The following is an 18,533-nucleotide window of genomic DNA, read 5'->3' as shown; positions in this document are numbered from 1 at the left end:
ATGTGTACACTGAACGTGAATGCTTACTTTAGGATTAACTGTCTTTTTTGTATGTTTGAACCTCTGTTCCTGCGTCTGAGCTATGGAGCCTTCTTCTTAGGGTTGAATATTTTATGTTAGGACTTGAGTATTGATTAAAATCACAGTTTCCTCCATAGTGCATGGACCTGGTGTGTGAACAATCTGATTCCAGGGCCTAGGGTTAAATATACCATGGGGTGAGCCGGGTAAAGCAGAAGAAAGTGAGATGGAGAAATTGAGGGATAATAATGAGGAGGAGAAATAGGACGGAGAGAGACAAGCTGATTCTGTGAATTTTAAAACAGCACACAAAAGACACGAATTGTCTCCATGTCTGAGAGAGGAATAAAAAAGTGCAGGGGGTGGAGGAAAGGAGAGCGGGTAGGAGACTGAAGGAGAAATAGAGCAAAAGAAAGAGGGAGGAAGATAAAGTGCAGCAGCTAGGAAGTGAACAGAGGAGGGGAAGGAAGAGTGGGTAGGTAAGGAAGGAGGAGAGTTTGTGAAGAAGGGAGGGGGAGATGCTATCCCAGTGATTTAAAAACTCAATTGTTTGGGATTTCTAAGCCGGTTCATGGAAAGTAAGAGTCTGCACAGAATTTTTTCTCTCTTCTCCCTGCAGTGTGGGGGGCACATTCTATGAAAGGCAGGAGGTAAGGGCGGGGGGTGAGACTTCTCACTTAGGGGCTGTCTGAAGCCCGGATTTGTCCTTAGTGACTTTGAGGTGGGTTTATCGAGGATCACCAGACAATTTCCTAACAAAGCATTAGGACACATGCTACCTGTTACCTGTATGTAGGAAGTATTCATCCATAGGTAACTTTTCAATCAGAAGTATTTTTATATTGGCAAATCTGGCTCTGTGGACAACAGCGTGTGATTCCCCGAGTGACTGAATCATGCATTTGTCAGTGCCCCGCTGTTCCTGTTGGCATGTTCTGTTTTGCCTCGGCGCCCTGTTGGACAGTGGTTGTTGCACGTGGACATCCGGTGCTCAGTACCGATATTCTCCGGCATTGCAAGTCAAAACCAGGGAGTCCCTCACAAGCCTTAAAAGGTAACCAAAAATGTTGAAATTGGTGTATACTACTATTGCATTTAAAATAATCAAATATTCAGGACACAGAAAGTTGTGACTTATCTCTTTTTTTTTATTCATGTATGCTCGTCTAGAGGGTGGATATTTCAGGGGTCTCTTCCAGGGTGTCAGACAGTACAGCTGTTCCCTAAATAACCAAATCCCACTTCCGTTTTTTACATGAGATTAGAAAATTTAGTCCGTCACAAGAGCTTGCAATCTAAGAGCGGCCTATAGATACAAATCATGGACTAGACAGATATTCTGTGGCATCTCATTGATGTGATGGTTTTCATTTCATTTTTTTTTCTGTCTTGCTATGATAAAAATGTGTTTCTGCTTGTCCGCCCCTCTGGCTGCCTGGGAGTTTAACAGATGCAGCTATTTTTAAGGGTTATTTTAGGATTAAGGAATTGCTATATGCACAGACAATAAAGGGTCTCTGCTAGCTGACGGGCTCTGTCGGAGTAACCCTTTCACTGCCAAAGTGATCGCACTTTGCTTTTCAATTCCCAGAAGGCGAGACGAGTTGGCCAATGTCATGGTGGTTAGTTCAGCTGCAGATGAAGCTCCTTGTGTCTGTTATGTGCCAGCTGTGATGATTCCTAAGGGTCATTCAGGGTTGACCAGTCAGCAACTTTTTAGAGAATTGCCCATTATGCTATTTACAATCCACTTTAATAGGGTGTAATTTGTGAAATGACCCGGTATGTCTTACAGCGGAAACTTACCCTTGCACTTCAGTTTTACGGGAATGTTATTGCCTGTGGGCAGTCTTTAGACAGAGATTGCTGGCGGAGTGATCGTGACCTAAGGATGCTGGAAAGGGAACACTAACAATTTATATGGGAAAAATCAACAGAGGAAAAGCAGAGATAAACAAATTGTCAGCAGGACAGGCCCCTCAGCGAGTATTGTACTGCATTTCCAGCATTCGTCATTGTGTATTTATTTGCCATTTCCATTGAAGACACAGAACTTATTACAGAGTCTTAGTACATACCCTTATGGTAACATGTAAATCTATCCACTTCACCCATGACGCCATCAAATCTCCACCCATGATGCAGAATTTCTGCTTTTTAGAGTCCATCTTTTCTAGATTTTGGCCATCGTTTTAATTCAACAGTACAATTGGAGTCAATTACACCGACCTTGTTTTATTACTGCAGTTGCACCAGTTTTATGACCAGCGGGATGTACCAGCCTTCCTTCCTCGTCAGAAATTGCTACCCAGTGATTTATTATCCCTAATTTTACTTTTTGTCAGATCTCTGTCATGTTTAATGACAACTGATATATACAGGTGAAACTCGAAAAATTTGAATATTGTGCAAAGTTCATTTATTTCAGTAATGCAACTTAAAAGGTGAAACTAACATATGAGATGGACTCAGTGCATGCAAAGCGAGATATTTCTAGCCTTCATTTGTTATAATTTGGATGATTATGGCTTACAGCTTATGAAACCCCAAAGACACAATCTCAGGTACCCTTTGCTCAGGGGTATGGATTAATTAGCTGACTAGAATGTGACACTTTGAGCCTAGAACATTGAACCTTTTCACAAAATTCAAATTTTAAGCTGCATTAATGCAATTCCTTTTAATTTGCATTACTGAAATAAATGGACTTTTGCACGATATTCAAATTTTTCGAGTTTCACATATATATATATATATATACTGTATATATATATATATATATATATATATATAATTACTGTCCTTTTGATATTATAACATACAGTGGTCCCTCAACTTACAATAATTGGTTCCAGACAACCACTGTATGTTGAAACCATTGTAAGTTGAGTAATCGGTTCCAATGTCATCCAAGATAAGAGAAAATGAAGATTAAAGAAAAATAAGCAGATAACTAAGACAGATAAAACAAGTGCTTACATATAACAGTCAGGAATAGCTGCTAACTAGAAACTAATATGGCTATTTTACCTGAGAAGTGTCTTTGATTAGTTGGATCTGAGTCTGAGGCATTGTATGTGGAGTCTGGTTCAGAAAAGACCACTGTATGTTGGAAATATTGTATCCTGAGGCCATTGTATCTTGGGGGAGCACTGTATTCATTGCGCGTATACCCATCATATCACCTTGCTGCTGTGTCTATGTAAAGGGATAGTGCTACTGTAAAAATTGGAGGTCCACCATAGATCATTTTATACATATAGGAAGAAACAGAGGAAGCAGCCATGGAGAGCACAAACTCTCCAGAGCAGCATTCCTAGTACTGTCAGGACAATATTGCACTTGAATTTTGTAAACAGAGGGAGGAGAAGTGCTCTTCTGATGCTCTTCAACCCCCTTTATGCTCTCGCTATCTGCTGATAGCTTCAGGAACGCAGCTCAGAGAAAAGTGTTCTTCCCTTTCTCACATGTTGATCAGTTGAGCAAATTCACATATGTATACCATGCACATGGCCCTATAGTGTTGCACCATATGATTTTGATTTTACACAGAGTCATATCTGTCCTTTATATTTTATCGGCTCCTGATTCTGGCTCCCGAAACTGCATCAGGAAACCTGACCATGTGGCCATACCCTTAGGGAAACATTTACATAGTTTGACCCATCAAAATGAATGGGATCTATCAAGGGATCTCTCCCTTTAAATTGATTTTACAAAATACATACCAAAAGTATATAAGGAAAAAGGAATTGTCTGTACACTTGATGCATTACACAAGGCCCCATGCACATGACTGTATTTGTGATATATATTACCCAGATCCCTAATACAGAATGGATTGCCATGGACTTACATTACACATATTTTAGCTGACTGATATCAGACCATCTTCATCAGAAAAGAAATTGACCATTTTTGAAATTTTCATTTCAAAATAAAGATAATTGAAGAACAATTCCAGAAAGATCATTCATCCCTTGCCCAGCGTCATTGTACATGTATGGCTACTTGAAACAACTTTTAAAAAGCCAATATGGACTAAAACTGTGTATGACCGTGTCTGCGAAACAGTCATTCACCAGATGATCGCTCACTAAATGGTTTTTCAACATCAACCTACTTCTGGCCAATCTGTATGGCCATCTTAAATGATAATCCTGAAATTCCCTACTACTTCTTTACTTGTCAATGTCACACTCACTAGAGTCCAAGAAGCTGGAATATCGGGAGAATTTTGGTGGGTTCCCATTAATATCAAAGGACAAACACACCTGCAGTATCTGAGTCACTGCTTTTACTAGTTAGAGTAAAATGTCCCCTTGTTTTCACACTTTAAGCCCTGTGCAGGGGAGCCACCAGGCCTACTACCTCTTGGAATAGACCCTGTGTGGTTGGCAGCTGACCTACCGTAGTCAGAGACACCAGGGCAAAGCACCAAAGGAACAGGCAATAGTCAATAAACAGGTAGAGGGTAGGGCAGGAAGAGTACATGTGCATCCGTGAAACAAGTCCAAGATCAGGGCAGAAAGCAGACCAATACAGTAAACAGGCAGTAGTCAGGTCAGGCAGCGGAGGGTCAGTATCGGTAAATGGGCAGAGGTTGGTACACAGCCAAAGAGAACAGCACATATAATGCACTGACTAGCAACCTTGATACACCTATCGCTTAGACACCCTACCCTTGGGAGATTTTTAGCGGACCACCTTTACTGTCAAAGGACAAACACACCTGCAGTATCTGAGTCACTACTTACCGTGTTCTTCTCTTCATGTCCCAGGCAGGGAAAAAAATCAGTTGTCACAGGCAGTGGGTGTGGAACCACTGTTCCAACTAACCAGTTTGACTGTGGTTTATACCTAAGGGAGTCGGGCCCTGGGGAAGAAGAGGAGTAGAGGGTTCAGGCCACCATATAAGACCAGGGATGTGAGTTGAGCAGCGCTTGTGGTCACCTGGCAAAGCGGGGCCGTGAACATTTTGGGGCCATTCAGACAGAGTTTGAGTTTTTTGATCGCAGGAACTGCCTCCGGTAGTATTTCAGACCGCTGTTTATGGCCACAACTGCGCCAAGAAGAAAAGTGTCTTTCCTCGGTGCATTTATGGCAAAAAAACCCGGTTGGCTGAACAGCAGTGCAGCCTCCAATTGAAAACAACAGGAACCAGTTATGGTGCTGCCACCAGTGATTTTTGGCATTGAAGCTGGGCTAAAGTCTTCTCTCGAAATACTCAGTATTTTTGTGTGAGTATTGCTTCTCCTTATTGATCCTCATTCTGACAGACAGAAACTAGCTAAGTGGTATTGCTACTGTGGGCAGAAGCACAGTTTTAGGCTTCATTCACACGTCCGCAATTCTGTTCCGCATTTTTTCAGAACAGAATTGCGGACCCATTCATTTCTATGGGGCCACACGATGTGCTGTCCGGATCCGGAATTGCGGATCCGTACTTCCGGGTGCACAATTCTGTTCCCCCAAAAAATAGAACATGTCCTATTCTTGTCCGCAATTGCGGAAAAGAAGAGACATTTTCTATTAAGTGATAGCAGAAGAAAAAAGCACCGCGGCACTCACCACTGGTCACAAAGTTGCTTTTTGCAGTTTATTTTTCAAATACACATCGTGGACGCGGACAGGACACAGGTGAGTGAACAGGCTACAGCTGTTTCGCGCTGTGTTGCGCTTTGTCAAGCCTCCTGAGTGCCGCGGTGCTTTTTTCTTCTGCTATCATCATAACTACTATATCACCGACAGAGCACCACCGTGAAGGTTCGGGATCCAAGTGGTTTATGTGCTCCAGTGACTGCATGGGTGCATGTAGCAGTGCCGGTTGCGTTCTTTTCTCTCATTCCCTGTGATTTTCTATTAAGTGTCGTGACGCACATTGCCGGTGTCCGTGTTTTGGGGATTTGTGGATCCGCAAAACACTTACAGACGTGTGAATGGACCCTTATTCTGAAGTTTTTTTCTCCGGGGGCAGAATAAAAATAAAGAATAGTGATCCACACTCGTTATCTGCAGTACTAGTCTTGTATTTCTGTATATAATACTCCAGAATAGGGGTGACTGATTCCCTTTAAAGGGACCATGATTACAGTGGTCTATCACTTTTGAGCTGGGGAGGGAGATTAATTCAATGAGACACGCTTGTGCTGCCCTCCTTCACCTCCTGACTATAACGCTGGGTTCACACCTGAGCGTTCTGAAAGGAGCGCTCTGTATGCGCGATTGTACCGGCGTTTGCAATCGCCCATACAGAGACAAGCAAACGCCCATTGTCGCGCGTTCCCGAAAGTCTATGTACGGGAACGCGCGACAAGACGCCCCAAAGAAGCTCATGTACTTCTTGGGGCGTCGGGCGTTTTACAGCGCGATCGTACGCGCTGTAAAACGCCCAGGTGAGAACCATTCCCATAGGGAAGCATTGGTTTCTCCGTGTTGAGCGTTTTACAGCGCGTAGGAACGCGCTGTAAAACGCTCAGGTGTGAACCCAGCCTAACTATGTGATTAAGGACAGAAACCTACCAGTCAGCTCAAAAGTGATAGACCACTGTAATCAGGTTCCCTTTAAAGGGAATCAGTCACCCCGATTTTGGGTGACTCATCTCCCTCACAGCACAGGCGCGTACTGCAAGGTTTGGCATGCATGACTGACTGTCAGCTCAAAGAGTGCAGAAATCAGTGGGTCTGTCACTAGACTATGCTGCCCTTAGTGAGTTCAGCATAGTGCAACTGACAGGTTCCCTTTAAATGACTAGCTGGGAAATGATGGTCAACTGATCCTTGGCACATTCATAAAGGCCAGATATCAGAAATGAGCTTTTCTACAAAATTATGCACAGTTTATATGCCATTCGGATCTTTGGAAAGGACATTGACAGCCCCTACAGGTACTGTAATGGATGACTTCATTAGTTACATACAAATCCAGCATCTGTGAGATGGAGATATCTCTGCAACAACTTTTATATTTTATTCTTACGTAGAAAATTACCCACAATTGTTCTGTTTGTTCCTTGTGATCATTTTATACATTGCTTTATAGCTTTATTTCGCAGCTCAAGATCTCAACCTCACCTCCACCTACACACACCCTGAACACACATTACACACACATATTGTATCTGCAGGGGTCTCTGGCATGTAGTTTATGGGAAAAGTTTTATGTTTACCCCCGGAGCAGTCTCAATCTGCCTGTGACACTCCCTCATCCCCATGAAAGGGTCGTCTCTTCCCTAGAGCAATTGAATAGTAGCTGAGCACTCACAGTGCCTGTAGTGTATGAGTATTGTGGTATGCATGAAAATGTGCATTTGCAATCTATGCTTATTTCTAGAATTCCTGCCCATAAAGGAGTCTCTGGATGCAGAAAATGAAGTTTCATGTCATAAATAAGTGCTATAAACCACACAAAGAAGAATCTGGATCTTGTTATCAAGTCATGTTCTGGGATTTTATTCAATTGCTTCTTGAATGCTATGACTCAAAGAGTTTTTTTTAAATCAAATTTTATCAGAAATTTCTCCTGCAATGACAGCTGCAGGAGAGATGTAGTATTATTACATGGCAGCCAATAAGATAGACACAATAGTATGAGTCCGCCAGGGCGGTAGCTTCCCGTAGGCTTGGTTCATATCACAGTATTAATCAACCAATCATGTCCTGTTGAGGAATCTGGCATAGGCTAAACACAATGACAGGTTAAAGGAGTTCTCCAGCCTCAGGACTAGTTGATCTATGAGGGTCCAACATTCCACACCACTACTGATCAGCTGTTTAGGTCTAGCTCTGTTGCCAAAGTCACATTGTGGCAGGCGCAACACTATGAAGTGCCTTTTGCACTGTGGCATTGGAAGAATTCTGATATCTCTGACTTTTTAGTCTAGCCAGACTGTCTGTTACTCTGTAATTCCTCTAGCGCTGTTCTATGGAAACAGTAGGTGTAAAGAGCACACTAAATGCTTGAAATAACTTCTTTATTAACTTCAACCTTTCTTCATATAACACTGCCGTCTCTGCAGCAGATAGTCCATGTACATAACACGTGTTTAGAGTTGAGCGAACACCTGGATGTTCGGGTTCGAAAAGTTCGGCCGAACATCCCGGAAATGTTCGGGTTCGGGATCCGAACCCGATCCGAACTTCGTCCCGAACCCGAACCCCATTGAAGTCAATGAGGACCCGAACTTTTCGGCACTAAAAAGGCTGTAAAACAGCCCAGGAAAGAGCTAGAGGGCTGCAAAAGGCAGCAACATGTAGGTAAATCCCCTGCAAACAAATGTGGATAGGGAAATGAATTAAAATAAAAATTAAATAAATAAAAATTAACCAAAATCAATTGGAGAGAGGTCCCATAGCAGAGAATCTGGCTTCACGTCAGCCACCACTGCAACAGTCCATTGGCATATATTTAGGCCCAGCACCCAGGAAGAGGAGGGAGGTCCCGTAACAGAGAATCTGGCTTCATGTCAGCAGAGAATCAGTCTGCATGTCATAGCAGAGAATGAGGCTTCACGTCAGCCACCACTGCAACAGTCCATTGGCATATATTTAGGCCCAGCACACACACAGGCAGAGGAGAGAGGTCCCGTAACAGACAATCTGGCTGCATGTCATAGCAGAGAATGAGGCTTCACGTCAGCCACCACTGCAACAGTCCATTGGCATATATTTAGGCCCAGCACACACCCAGGCAGAGGAGGGAGGTCCCGTAACAGAGAATCTGTCTTCATGTCAGCAGAGAATTAGTCTGCATGTCATAGCAGAGAATGAGGCTTCACGTCAGCCACCACTGCAACAGTCCATTGGCATATATTTAGGCCCAGCACACACACAGGCAGAGGAGAGAGGTCCCGTAACAGAGAATCTGGCTTCATGTCAGCAGAGAATCAGTCTGCATGTCATAGCAGAGAATGAGGCTTCACGTCAGCCACCACTGCAACAGTCCATTGGCATATATTTAGGCCCAGCACACACACAGGCAGAGGAGAGAGGTCCCGTAACAGAGAATCTGTCTTCATGTCAGCAGAGAATTAGTCTGCATGTCATAGCAGAGAATGAGGCTTCACGTCAGCCACCACTGCAACAGTCCATTGGCATATATTTAGGCCCAGCACCCAGGCAGAGGAGGGAGGTCCCGTAACAGAGGATCTGGCTTCACGTCAGCAGAGAATCAGTCTGCATGTCATAGCAGAGAATCAGGCTTCACGTCAGCCACCACTGCAACAGTCCATTGGCATATATTTAGGCCCAGCACCCAGGCAGAGGAGAGAGGTCCCGTAACAGACAATCTGTCTTCATGTCAGCAGAGAATCAGTCTGCATGTCATAGCAGAGAATGAGGCTTCACGTCAGCCACCACTGCAACAGTCCATTGGCATATATTTAGGCCCAGCACACACACAGGCAGAGGAGAGAGGTCCCGTAACAGAGAATCTGTCTTCATGTCAGCAGAGAATCAGTCTGCATGTCATAGCAGAGAATGAGGCTTCACGTCAGCCACGACTGCAACAGTCCATTGGCATATATTTAGGCCCAGCACACACACAGGCAGAGGAGAGAGGTCCCGTAACAGAGAATCTGTCTTCATGTCAGCAGAGAATCAGTCTGCATGTCATAGCAGAGAATGAGGCTTCACGTCAGCCACCACTGCAACAGTCCATTGGCATATATTTAGGCCCAGCACCCAGGCAGAGGAGGGAGGTCCCGTAACAGAGAATCTGTCTTCATGTCAGCAGAGAATCAGTCTGCATGTCATAGCAGAGAATGAGGCTTCACGTCAGCCACCACTGCAACAGTCCATTGGCATATATTTAGGCCCAGCACACAGGCAGAGGAGAGAGGTCCCGTAACAGAGAATCTGTCTTCATGTCAGCAGAGAATTAGTCTGCATGTCATAGCAGAGAATGAGGCTTCACGTCAGCCACCACTGCAACAGTCCATTGGCATATATTTAGGCCCAGCACACACACAGGCAGAGGAGAGAGGTCCCGTAACAGAGAATCTGTCTTCATGTCAGCAGAGAATTAGTCTGCATGTCATAGCAGAGAATGAGGCTTCACGTCAGCCACCACTGCAACAGTCCATTGGCATATATTTAGGCCCAGCACCCAGGCAGAGGAGGGAGGTCCCGTAACAGAGAATCTGTCTTCATGTCAGCAGAGAATCAGTCTGCATGTCATAGCAGAGAATGAGGCTTCACGTCAGCCACCACTGCAACAGTCCATTGGCATATATTTAGGCCCAGCACCCAGGCAGAGGAGGGAGGTCCCGTAACAGAGAATCTGTCTTCATGTCAGCAGAGAATCAGTCTGCATGTCATAGCAGAGAATGAGGCTTCACGTCAGCCACCACTGCAACAGTCCATTGGCATATATTTAGGCCCAGCACACACACAGGCAGAGGAGAGAGGTCCCGTAACAGAGAATCTGGCTTCATGTCAGCAGAGAATCAGTCTGCATGTCATAGCAGAGAATGAGGCTTCACGTCAGCCACCACTGCAACAGTCCATTGGCATATATTTAGGCCCAGCACACACACAGGCAGAGGAGAGAGGTCCCGTAACAGAGAATCTGTCTTCATGTCAGCAGAGAATCAGTCTGCATGTCATAGCAGAGAATGAGGCTTCACGTCAGCCACCACTGCAACAGTCCATTGGCATATATTTAGGCCCAGCACACACACAGGCAGAGGAGAGAGGTCCCGTAACAGAGAATCTGTCTTCATGTCAGCAGAGAATTAGTCTGCATGTCATAGCAGAGAATGAGGCTTCACGTCAGCCACCACTGCAACAGTCCATTGGCATATATTTAGGCCCAGCACCCAGGCAGAGGAGGGAGGTCCCGTAACAGAGAATCTGTCTTCATGTCAGCAGAGAATCAGTCTGCATGTCATAGCAGAGAATGAGGCTTCACGTCAGCCACCACTGCAACAGTCCATTGGCATATATTTAGGCCCAGCACCCAGGCAGAGGAGGGAGGTCCCGTAACAGAGAATCTGTCTTCATGTCAGCAGAGAATCAGTCTGCATGTCATAGCAGAGAATGAGGCTTCACGTCAGCCACCACTGCAACAGTCCATTGGCATATATTTAGGCCCAGCACACACACAGGCAGAGGAGAGAGGTCCCGTAACAGAGAATCTGGCTTCATGTCAGCAGAGAATCAGTCTGCATGTCATAGCAGAGAATGAGGCTTCACGTCAGCCACCACTGCAACAGTCCATTGGCATATATTTAGGCCCAGCACACACACAGGCAGAGGAGAGAGGTCCCGTAACAGAGAATCTGTCTTCATGTCAGCAGAGAATTAGTCTGCATGTCATAGCAGAGAATGAGGCTTCACGTCAGCCACCACTGCAACAGTCCATTGGCATATATTTAGGCCCAGCACACACACAGGCAGAGGAGAGAGGTCCCGTAACAGAGAATCTGTCTTCATGTCAGCAGAGAATCAGTCTGCATGTCATAGCAGAGAATGAGGCTTCACGTCAGCCACCACTGCAACAGTCCATTGGCATATATTTAGGCCCAGCACACACACAGGCAGAGGAGAGAGGTCCCGTAACAGAGAATCTGTCTTCATGTCAGCAGAGAATTAGTCTGCATGTCATAGCAGAGAATGAGGCTTCACGTCAGCCACCACTGCAACAGTCCATTGGCATATATTTAGGCCCAGCACACACACAGGCAGAGGAGAGAGGTCCCGTAACAGACAATCTGTCTTCATGTCAGCAGAGAATTAGTCTGCATGTCATAGCAGAGAATGAGGCTTCACGTCAGCCACCACTGCAACAGTCCATTGGCATATATTTAGGCCCAGCACACACACAGGCAGAGGAGGGAGGTCCCGTAACAGACAATCTGGCTTCATGTCAGCAGAGAATTAGTCTGCATGTCATAGCAGAGAATGAGGCTTCACGTCAGCCACCACTGCAACAGTCCATTGGCATATATTTAGGCCCAGCACACAGGCAGAGGAGAGAGGTCCCGTAACAGACAATCTGGCTTCATGTCAGCAGAGAATTAGTCTGCATGTCATAGCAGAGAATGAGGCTTCACGTCAGCCACCACTGCAACAGTCCATTGGCATATATTTAGGCCCAGCACACAGGCAGAGGAGAGAGGTCCCGTAACAGAGAATCTGGCTTCATGTCAGCAGAGAATTAGTCTGCATGTCATAGCAGAGAATGAGGCTTCACGTCAGCCACCACTGCAACAGTCCATTGGCATATATTTAGGCCCAGCACCCAGGCAGAGGAGAGAGGTCCCGTAACAGAGAATCTGGCTTCACGTCAGCCACCACTGCAACAGTCCATTCTCAGATATTTAGGCCTAGCACCCAGGCAGAGGAGGGAGGTCTCGTAACAGAGAATCTGGCTTCATGTCAGCAGAGAATCAGTCTGCATGTCATAGCAGAGAATGAGGCTTCACGTCAGCCACCACTGCAACAGTCCATTGGCATATATTTAGGCCCAGCACCCAGGCAGAGGAGGGAGGTCTCGTAACAGAGAATCTGGCTTCATGTCAGCAGAGAATCAGTCTGCATGTCATAGCAGAGAATGAGGCTTCACGTCAGCCACCACTGCAACAGTCCATTGGCATATATTTAGGCCCAGCACACACACAGGCAGAGGAGAGAGGTCCCGTAACAGAGAATCTGTCTTCATGTCAGCAGAGAATTAGTCTGCATGTCATAGCAGAGAATAAGGCTTCACGTCAGCCACCACTGCAACAGTCCATTGGCATATATTTAGGCCCAGCACACACACAGGCAGAGGAGAGAGGTCCCGTAACAGAGAATCTGTCTTCATGTCAGCAGAGAATCAGTCTGCATGTCATAGCAGAGAATGAGGCTTCACGTCAGCCACCACTGCAACAGTCCATTGGCATATATTTAGGCCCAGCACACACACAGGCAGAGGAGAGAGGTCCCGTAACAGAGCAATCTGGCTTCATGTCAGCAGAGAATCAGTCTGCATGTCATAGCAGAGAATGAGGCTTCACGTCAGCCACCACTGCAACAGTCCATTGGCATATATTTAGGCCCAGCACACACACAGGCAGAGGAGAGAGGTCCCGTAACAGAGAATCTGTCTTCATGTCAGCAGAGAATTAGTCTGCATGTCATAGCAGAGAATGAGGCTTCACGTCAGCCACCACTGCAACAGTCCATTGGCATATATTTAGGCCCAGCACACACACAGGCAGAGGAGAGAGGTCCCGTAACAGACAATCTGGCTTCATGTCAGCAGAGAATCAGTCTGCATGTCATAGCAGAGAATGAGGCTTCACGTCAGCCACCACTGCAACAGTCCATTGGCATATATTTAGGCCCAGCACACACACAGGCAGAGGAGAGAGGTCCCGTAACAGACAATCTGTCTTCATGTCAGCAGAGAATTAGTCTGCATGTCATAGCAGAGAATGAGGCTTCACGTCAGCCACCACTGCAACAGTCCATTGGCATATATTTAGGCCCAGCACACACACAGGCAGAGGAGAGAGGTCCCGTAACAGACAATCTGTCTTCATGTCAGCAGAGAATCAGTCTGCATGTCATAGCAGAGAATGAGGCTTCACGTCACCCACCACTGGAACAGTCCATTCTCAGATATTTAGGCCCCGGCACCCAGGCAGAGGAGAGAGGTCCCGTAACAGACAACCTGGCTTCATGTCAGCAGAGAATCAGTCTGCATGTCATAGCAGAGAATGAGGCTTCACGTCAGCCACCACTGCAACAGTCCATTGGCATATATTTAGGCCCAGCACCCAGGCAGAGGAGGGAGGTCCCGTAACAGAGAATCTGTCTTCATGTCAGCAGAGAATAAGTCTGCATGTCATAGCAGAGAATGAGGCTTCACGTCAGCCACCACTGCAACAGTCCATTGGCATATATTTAGGCCCAGCACACACACAGGCAGAGGAGAGAGGTCCCGTAACAGAGAATCTGGCTTCATGTCAGCAGAGAATCAGTCTGCATGTCATAGCAGAGAATGAGGCTTCACGTCAGCCACCACTGCAACAGTCCATTGGCATATATTTAGGCCCAGCACCCAGGCAGAGGAGGGAGGTCCCGTAACAGAGAATCTGTCTTCATGTCAGCAGAGAATAAGTCTGCATGTCATAGCAGAGAATGAGGCTTCACGTCAGCCACCACTGCAACAGTCCATTGGCATATATTTAGGCCCAGCACACACACAGGCAGAGGAGAGAGGTCCCGTAACAGAGAATCTGTCTTCATGTCAGCAGAGAATCAGTCTGCATGTCATAGCAGAGAATGAGGCTTCACGTCAGCCACCACTGCAACAGTCCATTGGCATATATTTAGGCCCAGCACACACACAGGCAGAGGAGAGAGGTCCCGTAACAGAGAATCTGTCTTCATGTCAGCAGAGAATTAGTCTGCATGTCATAGCAGAGAATGAGGCTTCACGTCAGCCACCACTGCAACAGTCCATTGGCATATATTTAGGCCCAGCACACACACAGGCAGAGGAGAGAGGTCCCGTAACAGAGAATCTGTCTTCATGTCAGCAGAGAATCAGTCTGCATGTCATAGCAGAGAATGAGGCTTCACGTCAGCCACCACTGCAACAGTCCATTGGCATATATTTAGGCCCAGCACACACACAGGCAGAGGAGAGAGGTCCCGTAACAGACAATCTGTCTTCATGTCAGCAGAGAATTAGTCTGCATGTCATAGCAGAGAATGAGGCTTCACGTCAGCCACCACTGCAACAGTCCATTGGCATATATTTAGGCCCAGCACACACACAGGCAGAGGAGGGAGGTCCCGTAACAGAGAATCTGGCTTCATGTCAGCAGAGAATCAGTCTGCATGTCATAGCAGAGAATGAGGCTTCACGTCAGCCACCACTGCAACAGTCCATTGGCATATATTTAGGCCCAGCACCACAGGCAGAGGAGAGAGGTCCCGTAACAGACAATCTGGCTTCATGTCAGCAGAGAATTAGTCTGCATGTCATAGCAGAGAATGAGGCTTCACGTCAGCCACCACTGCAACAGTCCATTGGCATATATTTAGGCCCAGCACACAGGCAGAGGAGAGAGGTCCCGTAACAGAGAATCTGGCTTCATGTCAGCAGAGAATTAGTCTGCATGTCATAGCAGAGAATGAGGCTTCACGTCAGCCACCACTGCAACAGTCCATTGGCATATATTTAGGCCCAGCACCCAGGCAGAGGAGGGAGGTCTCGTAACAGAGAATCTGGCTTCATGTCAGCAGAGAATCAGTCTGCATGTCATAGCAGAGAATGAGGCTTCACGTCAGCCACCACTGCAACAGTCCATTGGCATATATTTAGGCCCAGCACCCAGGCAGAGGAGGGAGGTCTCGTAACAGAGAATCTGGCTTCATGTCAGCAGAGAATCAGTCTGCATGTCATAGCAGAGAATGAGGCTTCACGTCAGCCACCACTGCAACAGTCCATTGGCATATATTTAGGCCCAGCACACACACAGGCAGAGGAGAGAGGTCCCGTAACAGAGAATCTGTCTTCATGTCAGCAGAGAATTAGTCTGCATGTCATAGCAGAGAATGAGGCTTCACGTCAGCCACCACTGCAACAGTCCATTGGCATATATTTAGGCCCAGCACACAGGCAGAGGAGAGAGGTCCCGTAACAGACAATCTGGCTTCATGTCAGCAGAGAATCATTCTGCATGTCATAGCAGAGAATCAGGCTTCACGTCACCCAACATTGGAACAGTCCATTGGCATATATTTAGGCCCCGGCACCCAGACACAGGAGAGGTTCATTCAACTTTGGGTAGCCTCGCAATATAATGGTAAAATGAAAATAAAAATAGGATTGAATGAGGAAGTGCCCTGGAGTCCAATAATATATGGTTAAGGGGAGGTAGTTAATGTCTAATCTGGACAAGGGACGGACAGATCCTGTGGGATCCATGCCTGGTTCATTTTTATGAACGTCAGCTTGTCCACATTGGCTGTAGACAGGCGGCTGCGTTTGTCTGTAATGACGCCCCCTGCCGTGCTGAATACACGTTCAGACAAAACGCTGGCCGCCGGGCAGGCCAGCACCTCCAAGGCATAAAAGGCTAGCTCTGGCCACGTGGACAATTTAGAGACCCAGAAGTTGAATGGGGCCGAACCATCAGTCAGTACGTGGAGGGGTGTGCACACGTACTGTTCCACCATGTTAGTGAAATGTTGCCTCCTGCTAACACGTTGCGTATCAGGTGGTGGTGCAGTTAGCTGTGGCGTGTTGACAAAAGTTTTCCACATCTCTGCCATGCTAACCCTGCCCTCAAAGGAGCTGGCATTGACACAGCTGCCTTGGCGACCTCTTGCTCCTCCTCTGCCTTGGCCTTGGGCTTCCACTTGTTCCCCTGTGACATTTGGGAATGCTCTCAGTAGCGCGTCTACCAACGTGCGCTTGTACTCGCGCATCTTCCTATCACGCTCCAGTGCAGGAAGTAAGGTGGGCACATTGTCTTTGTAGCGTGGATCCAGCAGGGTGGCAACCCAGTAGTCCGCACAGGTTAAAATGTGGGCAACTCTGCTGTCGTTGCGCAGGCACTGCAGCATGTAGTCGCTCATGTGTGCCAGGCTGCCCAGGGGTAAGGACAAGCTGTCCTCTGTAGGAGGCGTATCGTCATCGTCCTGCCTTTCCCCCCAGCCACGCACCAGTGATGGACCCGAGCTGCGTTGGGTGCCACCCCGCTGTGACCATGCTTCATCCTCATCCTCCTCCACCTCCTCCTCATCCTCGTCCTCCTCGTCCTCCAGTAGTGGGCCCTGTCTGGCCACATTTGTACCTGGCCTCTGCTGTTGCCAAAAACCTCCCTCTGAGTCACTTCGAAGAGACTGGCCTGAAAGTGCTAAAAATGACCCCTCTTCCTCCTCCTCCTCCTCCTCCTGGGCCACCTCCTCTTGCATCATCGCCCTAAGTGTTTTCTCAAGGAGACATAGAAGTGGTATTGTAACGCTGATAACGGCGTCATCGCCACTGGCCATGTTGGTGGAGTACTCGAAACAGCGCAACAGGGCACACAGGTCTCGCATGGAGGCCCAGTCATTGGTGGTGAAGTGGTGCTGTTCTGTAGTGCGACTGACCCGTGCGTGCTGCAGCTGAAACTCCACTATGGCCTGCTGCTGCTCGCACAGTCTGTCCAGCATGTGCAAGGTGGAGTTCCACCTGGTGGGCACGTCGCATATGAGGCGGTGAGCGGGAAGGCCGAAGTTACGCTGTAGCGCAGACAGGCGAGCAGCAGCAGGATGTGAACGCCGGAAGCGCGAACAGACGGCCCGCACTTTATGCAGCAGCTCTGACATGTCGGGGTAGTTGTGAATGAACTTCTGCACCACCAAATTCAGCACATGCGCCAAGCAAGGGATGTGCGTCAAATTGGCTAGTCCCAGAGCTGCAACGAGATTTCGCCCATTATCGCACACCACCAGGCCGGGCTTGAGGCTCACCGGCAGCAACCACTCGTCGGTCTGTTGTTCTATACCCCGCCACAACTCCTGTGCGGTGTGGGGCCTGTCCCCCAAACATATGAGTTTCAGAATGGCCTGCTGACGTTTACCCCGGGCTGTGCTGAAGTTGGTGGTGAAGGTGTGTGGCTGACTGGATGAGCAGGTGGAAGAAGAGGAGGAGGAAGCCGAGAAGGAGGAGGTGGCAACAGGAGGCAAAGAATGTTGCCCTGCGATCCTTGGCGGCGGAAAGACGTGCGCCAAACAGCTCTCCGCCTGGGGCCCAGCTGCCACTACATTTACCCAGTGTGCAGTTAGGGAGATATAGCGTCCCTGGCCGTGCTTACTGGTCCACGTATCTGTGGTTAGGTGGACCTTGCCACAGATGGCGTTGCGCAGTGCACACTTGATTTTATCGGATACTTGGTTGTGCAGGGAAGGCACGGCTCTCTTGGAGAAGTAGTGGCGGCTGGGAACAACATACTGTGGGACAGCAAGCGACATGAGCTGTTTGAAGCTGTCTGTGTCCACCAGCCTAAATGACAGCATTTCATAGGCCAGTAGTTTAGAAATGCTGGCATTCAGGGCCAGGGATCGAGGGTGGCTAGGTGGGAATTTACGCTTTCTCTCAAATGTTTGTGAGATGGAGAGCTGAACGCTGCCGTGTGACATGGTTGAGACGCTTGGTGACGGAGGTGGTGGTGGTGGTGTTGGTGGTACATCCCCTGTTTGCTGGGCGGCAGGTGCCAACGTTCCTCCAGAGGCGGAGGAAGAGGCCGAGGCGGCAGCAGCAGAAGAGGCCGAGGCGGCAGCAGCAGAAGAGGTAGCAGGGGGAGCCTGAGTGACTTCCTTGGTTTTAAGGTGTTTACTCCACTGCAGTTCATGCTTTGCATGCAGGTGCCTGGTCATGCAGGTTGTGCTCAGGTTCAGAACGTTAATGCCTCGCTTAAGGCTCTGATGGCACAGCGTGCAAACCACTCGGGTCTTGTCGTCAGCACATTGTTTGAAGAAGTGCCATGCCAGGGAACTCATTGAAGCTGCCTTTGGGGTGCTCGGTC

At 47.6% G+C, this 18,533-nt stretch overlaps 1 protein-coding gene across 7 annotated transcripts in view; it reads left to right on the top strand.

Annotated features, from left to right (window-relative positions):
- Window positions 1-512: 512 nt before the first annotated feature.
- EMID1 (EMI domain containing 1) overlaps window positions 513-18,533 on the top strand; it is a 129,670-nt gene continuing 111,649 nt past the window's right edge. For all 7 annotated transcript variants that reach the window (XM_044288640.1, XM_044288599.1, XM_044288592.1 and 4 more), the window contains exon 1: window positions 513-1,075. In XM_044288640.1, the coding sequence (XP_044144575.1) occupies window positions 918-1,075 (158 nt within the window). In that variant the 5' untranslated portion in view covers window positions 513-917. The remainder of the gene's footprint in view (window positions 1,076-18,533) is intronic.

The sequence above is a fragment of the Bufo gargarizans genome, chromosome 1, assembly GCF_014858855.1.
Source record: "Bufo gargarizans isolate SCDJY-AF-19 chromosome 1, ASM1485885v1, whole genome shotgun sequence".
NCBI classification, from domain to species: domain Eukaryota; kingdom Metazoa; phylum Chordata; class Amphibia; order Anura; family Bufonidae; genus Bufo; species Bufo gargarizans.
Note: the sequence above shows the minus strand (reverse complement) of the source record. Positions and strands in the feature narration are given on the sequence as shown.